The 18,602-nt window shown below is 33.6% G+C and overlaps 1 protein-coding gene and 1 long non-coding RNA gene across 5 annotated transcripts in view; both read right to left on the reverse strand.

Annotated features, from left to right (window-relative positions):
• The window catches only part of LOC105337450 (golgin subfamily A member 5), a 74,781-nt gene extending 63,875 nt beyond the window's left edge, over window positions 1–10,906 (reverse strand). Inside the window, exons 1-4 of one of the 4 annotated variants that reach the window (XM_066083812.1) lie at window positions 10,830–10,906; window positions 3,765–3,922; window positions 918–1,069; window positions 39–386 (exon numbers count right to left, since the gene is read on the reverse strand). In XM_066083812.1, the coding sequence (XP_065939884.1) occupies window positions 39–386; window positions 918–1,069; window positions 3,765–3,896 (632 nt within the window). In that variant the 5' untranslated portion in view covers window positions 3,897–3,922; window positions 10,830–10,906. Of the gene's footprint in view, window positions 1–38; window positions 387–917; window positions 1,070–3,346; window positions 3,525–3,755; window positions 3,923–4,025; window positions 5,218–10,829 lie in introns of those variants that run through there. The other 3 variants (XM_066083813.1, XM_066083815.1, XM_066083814.1) reach the window with 3 other exon arrangements.
• A 1,343-nt stretch (window positions 10,907–12,249) lies between these two features.
• Window positions 12,250–18,602, reverse strand: part of LOC136275274 (uncharacterized) — a 32,029-nt gene continuing 25,676 nt past the window's right edge. Inside the window, exons 4-5 of the long non-coding RNA XR_010713823.1 lie at window positions 12,601–12,674; window positions 12,250–12,434 (exon numbers count right to left, since the gene is read on the reverse strand). This is a non-coding gene — a long non-coding RNA (uncharacterized lncRNA). The remainder of the gene's footprint in view (window positions 12,435–12,600; window positions 12,675–18,602) is intronic.

An 18,602-nucleotide genomic window follows, 5' to 3' on the forward strand; every position in this document is an offset into this window, starting at 1 on the left:
CCCGGGCGACAATTGATGGCAACATCAATGTTTTCTTGTTGTCTGCTTGTTTGAACTCTATTACCTTCTTCTTAGCGGTATTCTTTTTACTGTTTTTTTCCTTCAGTAAATCTTGCTTGCTTTTTACTTCCTCCCGTGCTACTAAAAGCTCCGCTTCTCTATGCTGCAACTGCTGATGTAGCCTTAACACTTCGTTTACACAGTTTGTCTTCAACCTCTCATTTTCACTCTTGAGCTGATCCACTTCATGCACAAGGTTGTTTATTTCCTCTGTTTGTTTGTCTACTTCCATTTCACTCTCAGGTCTGATAGATTGGAACTGCTGCTTCAGTTCCTCAATGTTTTGATCTTTCTGAGCGAGTTCTTTCTGTGCAGATTCCTCCTGTTGTTTGTCCTCAGTGGACACTGTCATAATCTGAGCATTGACAGCTTTTCCCCAGTCTGTGTAATTGCACTAACTTGAGCACTCATCTGATACTTGTCCTTAAAAGATAACAGCTGACTCTTCATTTCTTCACAGTTTGTCTTCAATCTCTCATTTTCACTCTTGAGCTGATCCACTTCATGCACAAGGTTGTTTTTTTCCTCTGTTTGTTGGTCAACTTGCATTTTACTCTCTGCTTTGATGGATTGTAACTGCTGCTTCAGTTCTTCAATGTTTTGATCTCTCTGAGCGAGTTCTTTCTGTGCAGATTCCTCCAGTGGAAACTGTCATAATCTGAGCATTCAGCTTTTCCTCAGTCTGTGCAATTTCCTCTTTCAGTTGCATCATCTCTTCTTTCAAAGCTTTGATAACATTGTCCTTTGTCTCATTATTTAACACTGTTTCGGACTGCTGTAAGGAGTTTTCAGAGGCTACAAGCTTTATTTTCAGACTCTCTTCAATGTTGTTAGTCTGTTCGGTTTCGACATTGAGCTGAGATTGTAGATCCTCTATCTGATTCATCAGTGAAGCCTTTTCTTTACTTAAAGTCTGTTCAAGAGCTGTTCTTTCCGAGAGGACCGTGTCATAGGAGGCAGTCATTGTCCGTCTTCTGTTCTCATAAATTTGCTTCTCACGATCAAACTCCTACAAGAAAAATTAACCTGCCAATATTATGAGTGTAATTCTGTTTATTATGAAGATAACACAAAAGAACAAGGTGCACTTAAGCTATAGAGAATGGGCCCTTTTTCAGTGCCGTTTTATGAAGAAAATATCAACAAATTGCTTTTTTCTCGTAAAAGTTAAGCACTAATGGATACTTCTAATTTATATGCACGCTTAAATATTCCAAAATTAGCATACAGTTTAAAAAATTTAGGATTTTTAAATGCCTATAAATAATCTAAATCCGGAAAAATCTAGCCGAATCTACTTGAATTGTGTCTATTTAAATCAGAGGGAGGAGACATTTAAATCAACATTGTTCTGTCGGTGGATCGATTGGCGCGTTTGCTGAATTATACTTTATGCATAATTTTACGTCTGAAAAAAAATCGAATAAAACTTTTAAGTTGCATATATCCATAGTGATCAAACAAACATTCCTGACCATACAAAGTTGATGGAAAGCGATTTAAAACGTGCCAGTGTTTTACAGTGAGCACATTTGACAAACGTCTACCTGGATAGAACCCACGTGATTGTTTGAAATAATTTATTCCATGCGTGCGTTCAAACATGGGTCACGCAGGTAATAGCTTTCACTTTCTTTAGTAAAAACCTTGAAATTGTCATACGTTTTTCATTTTTAGGTACCAGCCTAATGTAGTACAAACTTCTTATTTACACAGGAGTTTTCTAAATGTATAATGCGTATTTTTCTTTTCCACAAGTTTGTACTCGGTTAGGCTGACAGTAAACAAAGGCTTTGAAATGAATGCCCGTCCTCGATTTACTTTTAAAAATCACGAATGTCAGCTGACCCCTACTATGTTGTAAAGCTTCGTGCTTTTTATATAAAATAAATGCAGCGCTAAAACTTGTTAATTCTTATGAAATAGATTTCAATAGGTGATGTTAGGGGAACAAATATGCTTAATTTGAATCTTTATTTTTTTTACTTTTTACCGGTGCCCATAAGTGTACTCGTCCTTTAAACCCATGATCAACCAAACCATTGATAGGGTGGTCAAAAGACCTCCTACAACAACTACCTATACCTCTAAGATTTACACAGTATCTTACAGATAAGAAAAAAATGATCTACCGGTACCTATCTTATCAGACTGTAGTCAGCTTGACCTACAAAAAACATACAGTAGCCCATACTAGTACCTTTGAATTTTATAGAATTCTGAGATGTTACTCAAAGAATTGTTCAAACAAGTGAAAAGCTGTCAATGTGACAGCAAACAGGGTTTTTTGTTCTATGTGAAGGGTACCAATAATCCATGTCAATCCTGAATTGATAAACACTGCCTACCGTATCCAGTGCAATGGAATATATTTCCCCCAAAATGATTCAAAAGCTGGTATCTTTTCAGAAATTATCAGAAATCAAAATCCTATCACTGTTCACACCTCTGATACATGTACAATTGATCTGCAAAAGAACAACTACCTATCTTGAAAACTGTAGGAGGATTTATCCGTACAATGAGGGTACCCTATATGTAATATTTTGCCCAAAAATGAAAAGTTCAAAAGCTGGTATTTTTATCCATAAATTATTAGAAATCAAAATCCTGGCAAGGAGTTATCCGTACAATGACGGCACCCTTTTTGGCAACTGCCCGCCCGCCATTTTCACAATTTCAATAACCGGATTTTTCTGTTGGAAAACCCTGTTAAGGTAGCTCCATACTCGTAAAATTCTCTGAGGAAAGTTGAAAAACCGAACTGATTTCGACTTAATAGACTTAAATGTCATCAATTGTTAGAAAAAATATACATGTCATCGCACTTTTTGAGATGCCAGATAAACATAAACTAAAGCATATTTTAGCATTAGAAAAATGTATTTTTTTTTCTGTTAAAAGTAAATCTTGTAGGCAGAAATTTGTTTTTCTTGTTTAATTTTAATGTCAACTTTATCAGAAAACTAAAGTTACAAAAATATTTTAAAATTAATCGTTGGAATAAGAAAAACTATAGCATTTAGACATACAACTGAGAGAAAAGTCAGAAAAAGAGTTATTTCCCCTTTGCATAGATAAAATATATAAAAATTTGGAAACTTAGTATAAAATTAAGTGCGAAAATATCTTTCACCTACCAATAATTCTAATTACATCCATGTGATTATATTCACATAAAATAAATAAAACTATCTTGCACAATTTTTAAAGAATTCAAAGTTTTACAAAAAAGTGTGACGTCACAGAACACTGGATCTACTTTAATAAGAAAGGAGTGAATTACCTGTCTGAGCAGACTGTACTCTGCCTGGCTGTGGGACAGTTCTTTCTTCAATCTGGTTACTGTCTCCTCCATCTCCTGACCCTGGGAGCTCAGCCCCTCCTCTGACGATCTGAGCGATGTCGGCGTCCTGTTCTTCCCTGGGCTTTTTGGCTTGGGGCGTGTGAACCTCAGAAAACCTCTGAAAAATATGCCTCAAATACATGAAGTATCAATGCATATCACCTCTGTGTTGTATGAATGTATCACACATGCACACATACCTGTTTGTACATTTACAGTAATAATCTTTCGTTGAATCAGAAACAAATTGCTATTTTGGTTTTGTTAAATGATGTCTTACCGGGGTAGTTTTTTTTGTAAACTAACCAACCAAGTTCCCAAACAACATTGATGCTTAATCGATGCTCACTTGACAAACCTCCATAGCCTTTGTCATTCGTAGCAGCTCTTTCTTGACCTGGTCGTGAGTGATGGGGTCAATCCAAGCAGACTTCAGATGAGTCAATTCGGCCTCTAGGTCTCGGATCCTGATGTCTGTCACCACTCCCATGCTTTCTCCTACACAACCACCCTTGTCTAGGGTATAAAGAAAAGCATATGCAAGAAATATTTATAACATATTGAGATACGAGGATAAGAGAAAATAATAACAAGAGGCCTATGGGGCCACATTGCTCACCTGAGCAACAATGACTTTAAATGGGCGTTCAAAGAAGGGTCTTGATCACTTGTACTTTCTGAAATCTCGCGGGAAAAAGATTTGTTAAAAAAAAGCTACCTGATATAATTGAGATCCCACCGGAAGCAGAACTTTTTTGGTTTATTCAACATTGCATAAATGACATACGTAAAGATTTATACTAATATATATTCATTCTAATATGTAAAATAAATTAATGACGTAAAAAAAAAATTTCAATTACATCTGGTGATGACTGGAAGCTACAACGAACAAAACAAAATAGTTTATTTACATTCAAAGACATTGGTCAATCGTCCTACAAAGTTTGGTAGTTCAAGTTCTAATCGTTTTTTAGATCTCGAGGAAACAATGTTTTTTTCACAGGACAGGAAACGGACAATGAATTTTTGTAAAATGACAAAAAAGGCTGGGAAATATAATCAGAATCTAATATCCCTAAAAATTTTAGGAAATTCTATGCAGTCATCTCGGATATACTAGTATTCTGCCTGACAAAATAGAGGGGAAAAAAACAAAATTCGTACTCAAATTTCGTGCCTCGATGAGCTCCACGAAATGGCGCCACTGACATAAAATTTAATAGGGCCCAATTTCAACCTATTGTATACATATCCTGAAAATTTCATAGTCATATCTCCAATAGTTTCTGAGATCACTTCTGCACAAAATAGGTCGTAAAAATATACTAAGCAGCCTATACGTCGGTAACGGAAGTGACTACAGGAAAAATATCAAAAATATATGAAGTTTATTATATTAAGTTTATTATATTAAGTTAATCATATTTATTATATTAATTATTATTAAGTTTCATCGTCTGTGAAAAAATGGCCAAAATCGGTCGAATAGTTTTCAAGAAATCGCGTGCACAAAATTTGTGGAAAAAAAATAATAATAAGACACAGAACGAAAATAATAAGGTCTTTCGTTGGAAACGGAAAACCTTAACTAGATACGACCTCGCGACGAGTAACGAATAGGTCTTCCGTCCGATTGTTTGTTGTTGTTATTTTAATTGATACCATGAAATATCAATACAATTTCAAAATAAACACCCACCCGAATTTTAAGATAATGAATAAAAATCCCTAATTACGTCAAACATGTGCCTGACGATGGCTTTTTCAAACAGATATTATAGCAATCAACAACTTTGATTCAAAATGCATAACAAAATATTTATCTTTTTCAAGTATACTAGTATACTAGTAATAGTATTCGTAATAGACTTTACAAGTCTCTTGGTCCATAATTAAACGAGCCAGTCCCTTTTTTTTTATTTTATTGGATAGAACTTTTGATTTTCTACTACTTTAGTTCTACATGTCTGAACAAAAAATCAACTGATAAAAAGATACTGATCAAAACGTATGAAAATTTTGATTCGAAATCCGTACCCCATTTTTGTGCCTAAGTGAGCTGCAAGGAATAGCGCCACTGGTGCAAAATAACTATATAGTGCACAACTTCAAACCATGGTCTACCTATCCTGAAAATTTCAACGTCATATCTCTAATAGTTTCTGAGATTAGCTCTGCACAAAATTGGTCATAAAAAATTACAAAATCGACCGTTAATCCGGACCGGAAGTGACAACGACAAAAAATTCAAAAACATATAAAATTCAGATAATGTCCCATCATCTGTGGAAAAAATTGTCGAGATCAGTTGAGTAGTTTTTGAGAAAGCGCGTGCACAAAATTTTGGGAAAAAAATAATAATAAACAGTACGAAAACAATAAGATCTGAACGTTTCATGAAGATCTGAACGTTTCATGAAGACCTTAATAACAAGAGTTGTTTGTGAAACACTTATGCCCCCTCCTCCCTTGGAAACATCCACAAAGAAAATGAACGTAAACTTCAAATTTATGGAATTTTTTTTTACGTCCAAGGGCCATAACCCTGTCGAAAATTGCTCTATCATACCCAATATCGCACTAGGCCTAGATATTATCATGATAAACCGGTATACCAATTTTCTTTTCAATATGTTCATCCTCTGCGAAGAAATGAGTGGAAACTGCAAAAAATTAGAATTTTTCTACGTCCAAGGGCGATGTTATCATGATAAACCGGTATACTAAATTTCATTTCAATATGTTTATCCTCTGCGAAGAAAATATGCGGAAACTGCAAAAAAATAGAAATTTTCTACGTCCAAGGGCCATAACTCTGTCGAAAATTGCTCGATCGTACCCAATATGAAACTTGACCTAGATATTATTGTGATAAACCTGTATACCAAATTTCATTTCAATATTATCAGGAGAGCTGAAAACCCAATTCCTCCTTGAGAAAATTCACATTTAAATTCCTCCAAATGCTTATGACACAAATTAGTAACAACAGTTCTATGCTGACAGACACCGGCCTTCATAATTGTAGAAAATTGACACAACGGTATATTATGTAAAATAAGACCCCAAGGAAAAATTTTAAAAATTACTACTAACCGGGAAAATCAAACAACTATATCAAAGTAGATAATTTTAATCATTAGATTTATTCAATTTTGTGATCCAAGGGAAAATCCACAAGTCGGACGGTATCCATAATAAAAGTTTTATGAAAACTCTAAAACTGCTGAATTAACAAACAAAGTGAACATTTGTATACCGATAACAAACACAGGCACCTGAAGTTGGAAATATTTCTTTTACAATAAGATTCCAAGAACTTTGACAATAACAAGATTTGTCACGGTCGCCATTTTGATTTTTAAGACCGACTTATCTGTTACAATTTTCTTCATTTGCGATTCATGCAAAATTAATAGGTTAAAATAAATCTGTTCGCCACTTACTACTTTTTTGTGTAAACTCGTGCATCACCTACATGAATTACGATACAACCGTCCCTTTCATTAAAAATAATACTCCAAAAATCAGAGACATAAGTAACAGAGATTGTCAACTCCGCCATTAGCGTGTAAATGTTACGGGACCAACCTTACTTTGAGAACTACAAGAGCAACAGCAATCTTGTATAAGTCATTAAATTTGAACCTGATAGTGAACATGAATCTGTAAATATTTTAAGCATGTTTTATTTATGAAATATTTACAAAAACTCTTTATTTAGTTTTTAAATTACTTTTTTAAAACTTATTGACTTTTCACAAAGTAATGGTAATGCATTACTTTACTCATGTAATGGTAATTTAATGCATTACTTCAAGAAAATTAAGTAATGGTAATGGTAATTTAATGCCCTAATTCATGAAGAAATGGTAATGTAATGCATTATTTTACAATGTAATTCACCCCAAGCCTGATTCCAACTAAGCCGGAAAACATGAACATTAACATTTAACTTGGTTCTTCAATCGATAAGATTGTATATATAAAATGATGTATAAGTCTTCCAAAATGTATAATCTATTATAGATTATGCTTACAATGCATTGTTTAAAATTTAAATTCAGTTTAATCAACTTAAAAGCCAACGAACGAGAAGGCAAATTCAGACTTGTTTTTATTTTCTTTGTACAAAATTCCTTTAGAGACGCACAGCAGTCATACCGCAAGTAGACTGGAAGCCAATGAAACACCTAACATCTGTGTATAACCCGTCCCGATTTTAACTTCGGCTTGCGCATGAAGTTTGGTAGTATTCAGGTGAAAGATTTTCAAAATAAAATTCACAGTTTTTCAAAAATGGCACATTGCGTTTGGGAACTTTAATTTCGATTCCATCATCATCCTCTTCTTTTGAATAATAAGCTCGTACACCAACTGAATCGTCAACGGCGCTGTGCATTCAGTTACGGAACTCATTCCACATTTGAACCTGAGCAAGAATATTTTGATCAATATAACTATTTGTTTATTTTCTAAATAGAACTTTGTTTATACACAGAGGACTTAAAAAGATTTAATGCGTGTTTTTATAATACATATTTACTGAAATGCATGAAAACTTTCTGCACTATTTAGACTCTAGACTCAATTCATGTGTTCTACGTGTGCCTTCCGGTTTGAGACTTCGGCTGACAGTAACCAATAGACGGGGTCACGTGACCCCGTCTAAAAAGTAGATTTCATACGATTTTGTGAAGATACTGGGAGTATACGAGAATGATTACACATATGTGTTGTGAAATGGCAAATAATATAGGCAAGGAACATACAACCATACATAAGCACAAATTACAACTATAAACATTTTGAGTTATCCCTATTTTAAAACTAGTAGAGACATTATATTGGTATCAGACTTCATATAAAACATACATGTGGTACTTTAATTTCAAATGATGTGGAGATAAATATAGGCTGTTGAATAATGGGGGTTTTAATTTTAAAGAGGCTGTCCAAGCAAAATTCAGGCAGGGCTTTGCACATGCTATGTCTTGGATTTCAATAAAATTTTGTGTATCACTTCATTTTAACATCATTGTAATACATGTGAAAGAAAAAGTTCATTGTATGCCTAACTAGGCAGAAAAATGTCTATTTTTGAATTTGGAACATGTTTAGTGCAAAAAGGCCACAGAAGTTGTAAAACTACTTAATTCTATTAAACCTTTTTAAAAATTATATTATTTTGTTTAAACACACTTAACTCTTTAACTTAGACTGCTTTTAAAGTATAAATATATTTCAAACAAAAATATATGCCTCATCAAAGTTGATGCATATTTTGTAAACAAAAATTCTGGTATTTTAATGTTAATTTGAATTTTCAATAAAATCCAATACATTTTCATGAAAGGAAAAAATGAGGCATCTTTATAAACCTGAGAAATGAAATTTTGAGAAACAAAAATAAATTCAGTGGGAACAGCATCGGTCTCATAGAAGCAGTTGCACAAAATTACCCATTTTTAACATTGAAAATAAAGGGTTTTTTTTTTTTCATGCATAACGTGTTATTATTATTGTTAAAAGACAGTGAATTACAGAGTTCATGTCACAAATATTGACTATTATTTAATACATGCTTATATCTTTATAATAGGAAATGCTTTATGACGAAAGAAATAATGATCACTCATCAAAAACCAACATTTTTCCTAATTTTAAGTGCAAAAAGGTCATTTTGACAAAAATGTTGAAAACTGAGTTTAAGTCTGCTAGAACTATTCACAACTGAAAAAAATTAGCTGAACATTTCACTATTTGGATGTTCTAATTCTAAGGGTTTTCAGTATTTCATGAAGTACATAAATTTGAGAATAAGGATTCAAAATGTGTTAATCACTGATTAAGGAATAATAATTAATGCAGTGTAAAACTGAATGTATTTTTCAAATTCAATGTATTTGTGTGTTTTCAATAAGTATTAAGTAAAATTTTCTTCTTCAACTGGTAATAAAAAATCTCAAGTTTATGCTTACTGAGTATTAATTAAAAAATTAATACAATCAATAATCTATCAGTACTTACATACAGAACCAATCAGGCCCAACCTAACACCAGAGAAAACCCCAACTAAATCCTGTGTGTACTTTTTGGAGTTTACTTGGGGTTTACTTCTTGAAGATTTGGGTTTACTCGGGGTTTACTTTGGGTTTATTTGGAATTTGCTTTTGTGGTCAACTGTACGCATTGAAGTGTGAAGCAGACCCGTCTTTTATCTTATACACCATCCTACTGCTTGTAATTCCTGTCCCTTGTGTATTCCAAATACACAGTTAGCGTCTGCTTTCAGGGGTGTATTTCTGATTGGGGTTTACTCTCTGTGTCCACTCTGGGTTTTCTTTGGGTTTACTCTGGGTCCACTCTAGTAAACCCGAAGTAAACCCAGAGTAAACCCAGAAAGTAAACCCAGAAAGTAAACCCAGGGTTTAGTTGGGGTTTACTTTCTGTTAGGTTGGGTCTGATCGGTACTGTAAGTAAAACCGTATATTATAACAATTTATTTTTTTGAAAAATTAAAATATTTTCCTTTGTAAAACTGGATCCACAATGCGGTACCACCCTTATCCTCAAGATTTTGATTTTAAACAAATTTGCTTTGCTTTCATTAAATTTACAGCTTTTCTAGACAATTTAAAAAAAGAAGTTTTTTTCTATATATTCCTATGTAATCTTTTGTCCCCCCATGCCCTTTCCCCCATGTTATGATCTCATCCTACCCATGGTGATAATGAATTGAACAAACTTTAAATCTACCCTACCTGAGAATGCTTTCACACATGTTTCAGCTTTGCTGGCTGATCAGTTTCTGAGAAGAAGATAATTAAAAAGTTTTATTCTATATATTCCTATATAAAAGTTTGAACCCCCCCCCCCCCCCCCCCCATTGTGGCCACACCCTACCCCCGGAATCATGATTTTTACAACTTTGAATCTATCTTACCTGATGATGCTTTCACACATATTTCAGCTTTTCTGGCTGATTAGTTTCTGAGAAGATTTTTTTTAAAGATCTGCCCTATATATTCCTATATAAAAGTTTGACCCCCCTCCACTGTGGCCCCACATTACCCCTGAGGGTAATGAATTTCACAACTTTGAATCAACACTACATGAGGATGCTTTCAAATAAGTTTCAGCTTTCCTGGCTTAATGGTTCTTGAAAGATCTTTGCTTAAGGGTGCTTAAAAGAGCAATATTTGGTTGAAATTAGCCCAGTGGTTCTGGAGAAGATGTTGAACATGTGAAAAGTTTACTGTTTACTGACAGATGGACAGACAGTTAGACAAACGGACAGCAGACAAAATATGTTCAGAAAAGCTCTCTTGAGCTCACAGCTTAGGTGACCTAACAAAAAACTTAGACAGACATGTCACAAACAATTACTATATATGCTTAACATAGTAAATTTAGATACCATTGATGCATCTACTCGCAAAGTTGAAGGATTGCTCCAACAGTGGTGCCCATTGCCTCTGGACCAGGGGTGGGAGTCACTAGTTTCGAGAAAAGAACACCATCGGGATCAGAATCTAGATATAGAAGTATAGATCTTATCTTCTAGATTAAAAGAAGTATAAAAATGGATGGGGGCTCCCACAGGGGTGAAAAACTCGCATCAATATATTTATTTTTTTATAGTATTTTTCTGATGCAAACTAGTTTACCTTAAGGTATCCGATCCTTATTAGGAACTAGGAACTAATTTTTAAAACCTTGAATATCCATCATGTATTAAATAAAATAGTCTGATATTAATTCAAAGCATTGAAGAGTAGAAAAGGGTTTACTGAAAAAAAGTTTGTGTTATACACACGACTTTACAGTATCCAAGACTTTAAGCGTTTGTTCTATTTTAAGGTAGCTCCATACTCGTAAAATTCTCTGAGGAAAGTTAAAAAACCGAACTTATTTCGACTTAATAGACTTAAATGTCATCAATTGTTAAAAAAAAAAATATACATGTCATCACACTTTTTAAGATGCCAGGTAAACATAAACTAAAGCATATTTTAGCATTAGAAAATTGTATTTTTTTCTGTTAAAAGTAAAATCTTGTCGGCAAAAATTTGTTTTTCTTGTTTAATTTTAATGTCAACTTTATCAGAAAACCAAAATTACAAAAATATTTTAAATCTAATCGTTGGAATAAGAAAGATTATAGCATTTAGACATACAACTGAAAGAAAAGTCAGAAAAAGAGTTATTTCCCCTTTGCATAGATAAAATATATAAAAATTTGGAAATTTAGTATAAAATTAAGTGCGAACATATCTTGAACCTACCAATAATTCTAATTACATCCATGTGATTATATTCACATAAAATAAATAAAACTATCTGGCACAATTTTTAAAGAATTCAAAGTTTTACAAAAAGGTGTGACGTCACAGAACGCTGGATCTACTTTAAAACATTGATTTATATACCGGTATTTGTTACTGTTTTATATGCTTCACATACATAGGTACATGATTATATACCTAAATGTTTTGAGAGCACTGCAAAAAATTCTTCGTTTAGCTGGACATCTTCTCTGATAATATGCTTCAGCATTTTAAGAATTTCTGGCTGCTTGTCTTCAGGGAGGTTCAGGACAACCTTGGCAAATACTCCAACATCTCCAGAAGAATGTTGGAAGAAGGCTCCTATGAGGGCCAATAGTATCTAAACAAAACATTGACAAAAATTCAGCTTGATTTAATGCAAATAAAGGCTCTCAGAAAGTACTGGCGTCTGATATATGACACAAAAACATTTAATTTGTGCAATATTTTTTACAAATGTCATAGTAATTTTTATAAGATATTTTTATTCAAGTATTGTAAATAAAAATAAATTAAAAACCCAAATCATACACTGCGATACAAACTAAGTGTACGGATAAAAAATGTCTTAGAAACAAAAAACTAAAAGCAAGTATGCATCACCTTTGAAAGTTCAAACTCTAGTTTTTCAAGTTGTGGAGGGTTTGGATGTAGCACTGTTGCAAAATCAATTGCTGGCGTACTGTCATATATTTCTAATAAAAGAAACAACAATCATTAAGTTTGAGGGACAATTTATTTGGCTTCACATACACTTTTTCTCCTACACTAGCAAAATGTTTTTTCTCTCATAAGCTAGGCCTTCTTTACATTTGAATATATTTGTGTCTCTCTAGTCATTTTATTTTATATTTTACAAACCTTCCAAAGTCTGTCGAATAAATGTGAAAATAGATTCTCTTGATTCTATCCCATTAAAATTCTTTGAACAGTCACTGAAATAAATATGTAAGCCAAGTTATACAGATCTTTAAAAAGGAAATAAATATTGATATGCTGAATCAAATGTTTCACATGCTTTCCAAAGGATGTTTTGCGAATAACAATTAAATCTTCTTATACGGGAGATGGATTTCCCGAAAAAAAAATCATTTTGAAAATCAAAGATTAATTGTTGTTTTGTATTGTATATATTTCTAAATTTTTCGAATTTGCATTTCGAACCTATCATATTTCTCTTACAATTTTATTTTTTATCTTCTAAGTTGGCTAAAACAGCATTTTCTCAGTAAAATGGTATATTTCTGCATTGTTTTTAGCCTAGACATCCTTCAGAACCAGCCCGTAATTTTTTTTTTGGATATTTTAATAACTTTTGTTCAAAGGAATAAATTAAGATATTTTTTAGGGGCATCTCGTCCCTGGGGTTGAATTTTGCAAAAAACCGACAAAAATTTCGGAAACTGATTTCATCATATTGGTCTATGAGTGACTTCTGGATAGCTCAGTAAATTAAACTGTTGGCTATGTTACACAGGGTGTATTTGTGCCCTGGTTCGATTCCATCTGTGTGCATACTTTTTCTCTTTTAAAATTATCGGTTTGCATAAACATGTATTTTTTTTATACAGTTGGTGCATTTTACTCCGATTTTCTTCCTTAAATGCATGTTTGCTCTTCCAATTGAAGACATTTCATGCATTTATGACAAAGTTTATACTGAACTGAAGGCACTCAACTGTAACTATACCTTAGTGAAAGCACGCTTTGTTTGAGGACAACAATCATTCACTCTGTGTTACTTGAAACAGGTGCCACGTAAAAAATCATGTCAAGCAAAGATTTGCGTTTGCCTTTCCAGAAAGAACATCGATAGGAAATGGTACAGTTGTAGGAGAAGTACGGCAAAGTAGATGCAGTTCGTTCTTTGCAAAGAATGTGTGCATTGGTAACATTTTATGCCAAAAATGCAGTAGGGAGGTTAATAGATTAGGAAAACATAGGTAATCACATATTACAAAGCTCACCGAGACGAGGCATCACCCTTATGAGGCATCACCTTTATGAGACCATCTTTATGATGAAAATCATACTTTATAATCTTGGATATTCATGGATACTGTTTTGACACAATATCATATGTTTAAAAATTGTATGATAATCATATGTTCATTTTATACGGTATTATATGATACAATGTTTATCAATACAATAATATTAATACAATATTGCATACTATCATATTTACGATATACCATCATATACCACAATATACTACTGTAATAGACAATAATAATATGACTTTCTATTGTTTAATACTTTATTGTATTTGATCACATAATACAATATCATAATATACAATATGTAATACAATTCAGTATTATATACTACAGTATCATATTATAGTAGACATCACAATATTGTAACATATGATATCATATTGTATAAAATAGTATGATATTGTATTGTATGAAACTGTATCATATTTGATACATTACATGATATTGTATCACATGATACAATATATTTTGATAAAATTGATCAAATATCCAATACAAGTGATATAGTAAATTATAATACGATATTATATATTATACAATATTGCATGATAAGATAAAATACTATATATTGCAATATCATATGTAACAGTACCATGTGATAGAATAGTATATAATACAATATCATATTATTCAATATTGTAGCATAATCTACAATACTTTACATAACAATATCATGATACAATACCAAAACATTAAAAAAATTGACGCAAAATCATTTAACTTTTTACAATATGATATGATGTAATAGCGAGCGCAGCTCGCCGGCGCGCAGCACCGGAGCGAAGCGAACTCTACCGGCAAGGCATGTGTGAATAGAAAATTTGGACAAGTTGCACATTCACTCAACGGATTTTTTTGGCGTCAGTAAATCGGACCAGTAATGCATTGTTTTAATCGTCCCAGTAGTTCCCTGTAATCATGTCAATTTTTATCACTTCACACTATCTCGAAAATCAGCAAGACAATATAAAAACAATAACGATGTATACGACACACAGTGAGTGCTACCTCTAAAGTTCACGTCAGTACACTCTCAATCAAAAATAATCGAGTGATGTCACAAAGGTTTACACATTGATCCGATAGATTTTTTCGGCATCAGTAAATTTTGACCCACAATTTATAGTACCAATGGTTTCCAACCTCACGTTCTCGCGAGAATCAAAGTTCAAGTTTTGAGAAGCATATATAAGATATGTAATTTTAAGAACATCATGCTTTTCTAAGTAAATAAAACAGTACCGTAAAGTCGCGTGTATAACACACACTTTTTTTCAGCCAAAATATGTTCAAAAGTGGGGGGTGCGTGTTGTACATAGGACCAAAATTTTACCCCATTTTTTCAAGCTGTGATTGTTGATACCACGGGAGTAGTGACTGCCGATATAGCGTGTTATGCAAGTTGTATGAGTGTATACTGCCGATAAAGCGTGGTATGCAAGTTGTATGAGTGTATACTATATTTACTGCATCAGAAATACCTTATTCTTAGTTTTATTTCCATGTATTGAAATATTTATCCTTTCTCAAAACTATTCCTTGCATCAAACAAGTTTTAAAATCGCCAGTGTATTCGCCATTACGTAAGCAGCCACCTGTTTACTCGGCGCGTGGTCAATGTTTGTTTAACGATTTCCGGTGTCAAAAGCATGCACCTGTCTCGTGTCGTACTTCACATGGTGTTTTCAAGTCCATGAAGATTACGTTTCTTCACAATGTTTATTTAACAACAATCAAACAGTTTAACAAAAATTAATCACTTAAATCATTTCTCTTGTTGTTGTTTTGGTTTATATCTGCAAACATTATTACTTTTAAGCACAGAGCTCGGATGCCGTTCTTCTCTACATATGATGATTGATCTTCAACTTCTCCGCTGTTGTGTAACTGGAAGAAACTTTTACTGAACGAAGTGTCAGATGATAGGCCCCCTTTTGTTACCACTTTTGAAAATCATACCGTTTTCAATAGTAAAATTGTAAGAACTTTGACTCTAATATCTCTTGGGCCATGTTCTGACCACGAAATTACAGTAATTGCACTTGGGTTATAAAATTATCATTAAACATCAATATTTATTTGGAAAAATGGCGGCCGTCGATTTCCATCGTCTGAGCTGTGTTCCGATCACAAAATTACAGAAATTGCGTATGGATTTTAATATTATCATGAAACATCTATAGTTTGGGGTTAAATGGCGGCCGTTGATTTTGCCATTTTTTTGGTGCGTGTTATACATAGGACCTGCTGTTTTTCCGCCATTTTTTGGTCAACTTTGGGGGTGCGTATTATACACGATACTTTACGGTATACTTCGCGTACTTTTATTTCTCAGGGGAGTTTTAAAGAGTCAGACGACACTTAACCAACGTCAGCTTTGACGTCACAATAAGCACTGATAAGGGGAAATTACTCTAATTGAAGTTATTGTAAATCTGCTGAAATGACCAAAATCCTCTCAAAATCTTGCAACGGCTAAGCTAAAGAACAGCTGAAGAATTAGGACATTTCTTAAGATGGGATGAATGCTCACATTTATTTTATTCACTATAGGCCTAATAACGGTAAATTCCTGGAACGTACACATAGCATCACCTTTTTTTTTTAAAAGGGAGTGGGTGGGTGGATGGCAGCCTCATCGAAATAATCTTTGCAAGCAAAAAGAAAAAAAAGGAAGGAAAATTCTAATCCTTCAGCTCTTTAGCAGATCAATGGTTTTCTTATTTGTATGATGAGTCAAGTTTATATGAAGGTTTAAGAACAAAAATGTCTACTGCAAAAAAAAAGGGGGGGTGAACTGACTTTACAATCACTTTAAAAGAGGAGAAACAGTGCAATGAATATTTATATATCAAAATCTTTATTATTCAACAACATTGTATCTGAGATTAAACTACTGTTCTACTTACAATTAAATAAATTATAACAAATCTTATAGACTATGAATAATGAAAATTTACTGAAAAATAAATAACGTTATGTTTGTTAATTTTATTTTTATTGATTTTTTACAATTCATTGTTTGATCACATGCTGTGCTCGCCCCAACGGTCGCACCGTTAAACATATTATATCATATCTTACAATACTATAACATTTGAATCATGTTATATCATTTAACAACAAACACATCTATCAAAGAGTAGGAGATTCTTGAAAATGAAGATCAGCCTCTGCATCTGAATCTTCCTTTGCGATTCATGTGTATTAAATCAACTATGCAAGCTATTATCTATAAAATATGTGACCTGTTCCAAAAAAAACTACGCCTCATCCAGCATCTAAAACCTATGGCTCAGATTCAGCATTCAAGCCTGTTAGGAACATCATTATCATAATACGCATCATCAAAGCAAGGTTGGTGAAGTTTGGATCAGTGATAACTAAGATATAATCATCAGAGAGCACCTGCGCCAAAAACTTTAACCATTCCTCAAAACTTTAACCTCCTCCTGCATCCGAAACCTATGGGTCATATTTAGCATTCAAGCCTGTCAAGTGCATCAGTATTCTAAGATGCACCATCCATGCAAGTTTGGTGAAGTTGGAACCAATAATAATTAAAGTACAAGTTGCTGTCCTTTAAAAAAGGACTGCAATACGTGGACCATTTGCATGTATTTCCAACGAAAACGTGAAAGCCTTAAAATTATCACAGATTCCACCGACTCTAGCCCCCTGCTTTTAACCACTAAATTTGTATGTTGTATTACGTATATATATGTATAGTTGACTTTTAATCTCAGAATTTAAAAGGTTTCAACTTCTAAAATAATTACTGTGGTTTCATCAATATTCGTTGAATACCAATTTTCGTGGATTTCGTTGTTAAGTTGATCCACGAAATAAAATGTTCATTGAAGTTCAATTTCAACTAACATTTTGTATTGATTGGATCATTGGCCACGAAATTACGTATCCTTGAAACTGTGGTTTTTAGAAATTCCACGAAAATTGATACCCACGAAAATTAATGAAACCACAGTATGATCTATATTAATGAAGATTGCATGTATAGTATCAGGCCTTCGGCGAATTGTACTATTTGTGCACACATTACGCTTCGCACTACATTGTTAACTACGTAATGCAGCGACAGCTACAAAACAACAAAACATTATAAATTATGCTATTTGATGCATGCTGTAGTTTCGGCATAATATTACCTTATTTCACAATACTGATAGTTTATATCACATGCCGATCATTTCTTTAAAAGGAATACTTTGTTTCTGTAATGTTTACCGACAACTTTACAATTACAGCGCCTTTGAACTTATTAGGTCACATACCACTATTTTTACCCCGTGCCCATTGACCGGTGGAATTTTTTATATAATTTATCGTTGTATAAAGGAATAAGAAGGAAAAATAATTGTTGTCTGTGGCCTTATATGTGCATATGGCATGGAATCCCGATCCCAATTCTGATAAACCTGTGCTTGCCTGGTTCCCCGAGCTACCCATTACGCACAGGAACCAGGCTAGCTCATGCGCAGGCTGAATTTTCCCCATAGCATCCGGTTAAACCTCGCTTATATATTTTCTGCGGGGACCTCAGGGTCCACGCAATAATCATCAGAGGGCACCTGCTCTATAAACTTTAACCAGCTCTAAAAACCTTAACTTGACATCCAGCATCCAAAACCCTTGGTTCGGATTCAGCATTCAAGCCTGTTAGGTGCATCAATGTCATTAGACACACCATCCATGCAAGTTTGGTGAAGTTAGGTCCATAAGTAACTTCAAAATGGCTATCAAAGGGCACCTGCAACAAAAACTTTAACCTGCTTCAAAAAGCCTATCCTCCTCCATCATCAGAACTTCATGGCCCAGATTCAGCATCCAAGTCCTCAAGGTCCA

This window comes from Magallana gigas, chromosome 5 (genome assembly GCF_963853765.1).
Source record: "Magallana gigas chromosome 5, xbMagGiga1.1, whole genome shotgun sequence".
NCBI classification, from domain to species: domain Eukaryota; kingdom Metazoa; phylum Mollusca; class Bivalvia; order Ostreida; family Ostreidae; genus Magallana; species Magallana gigas.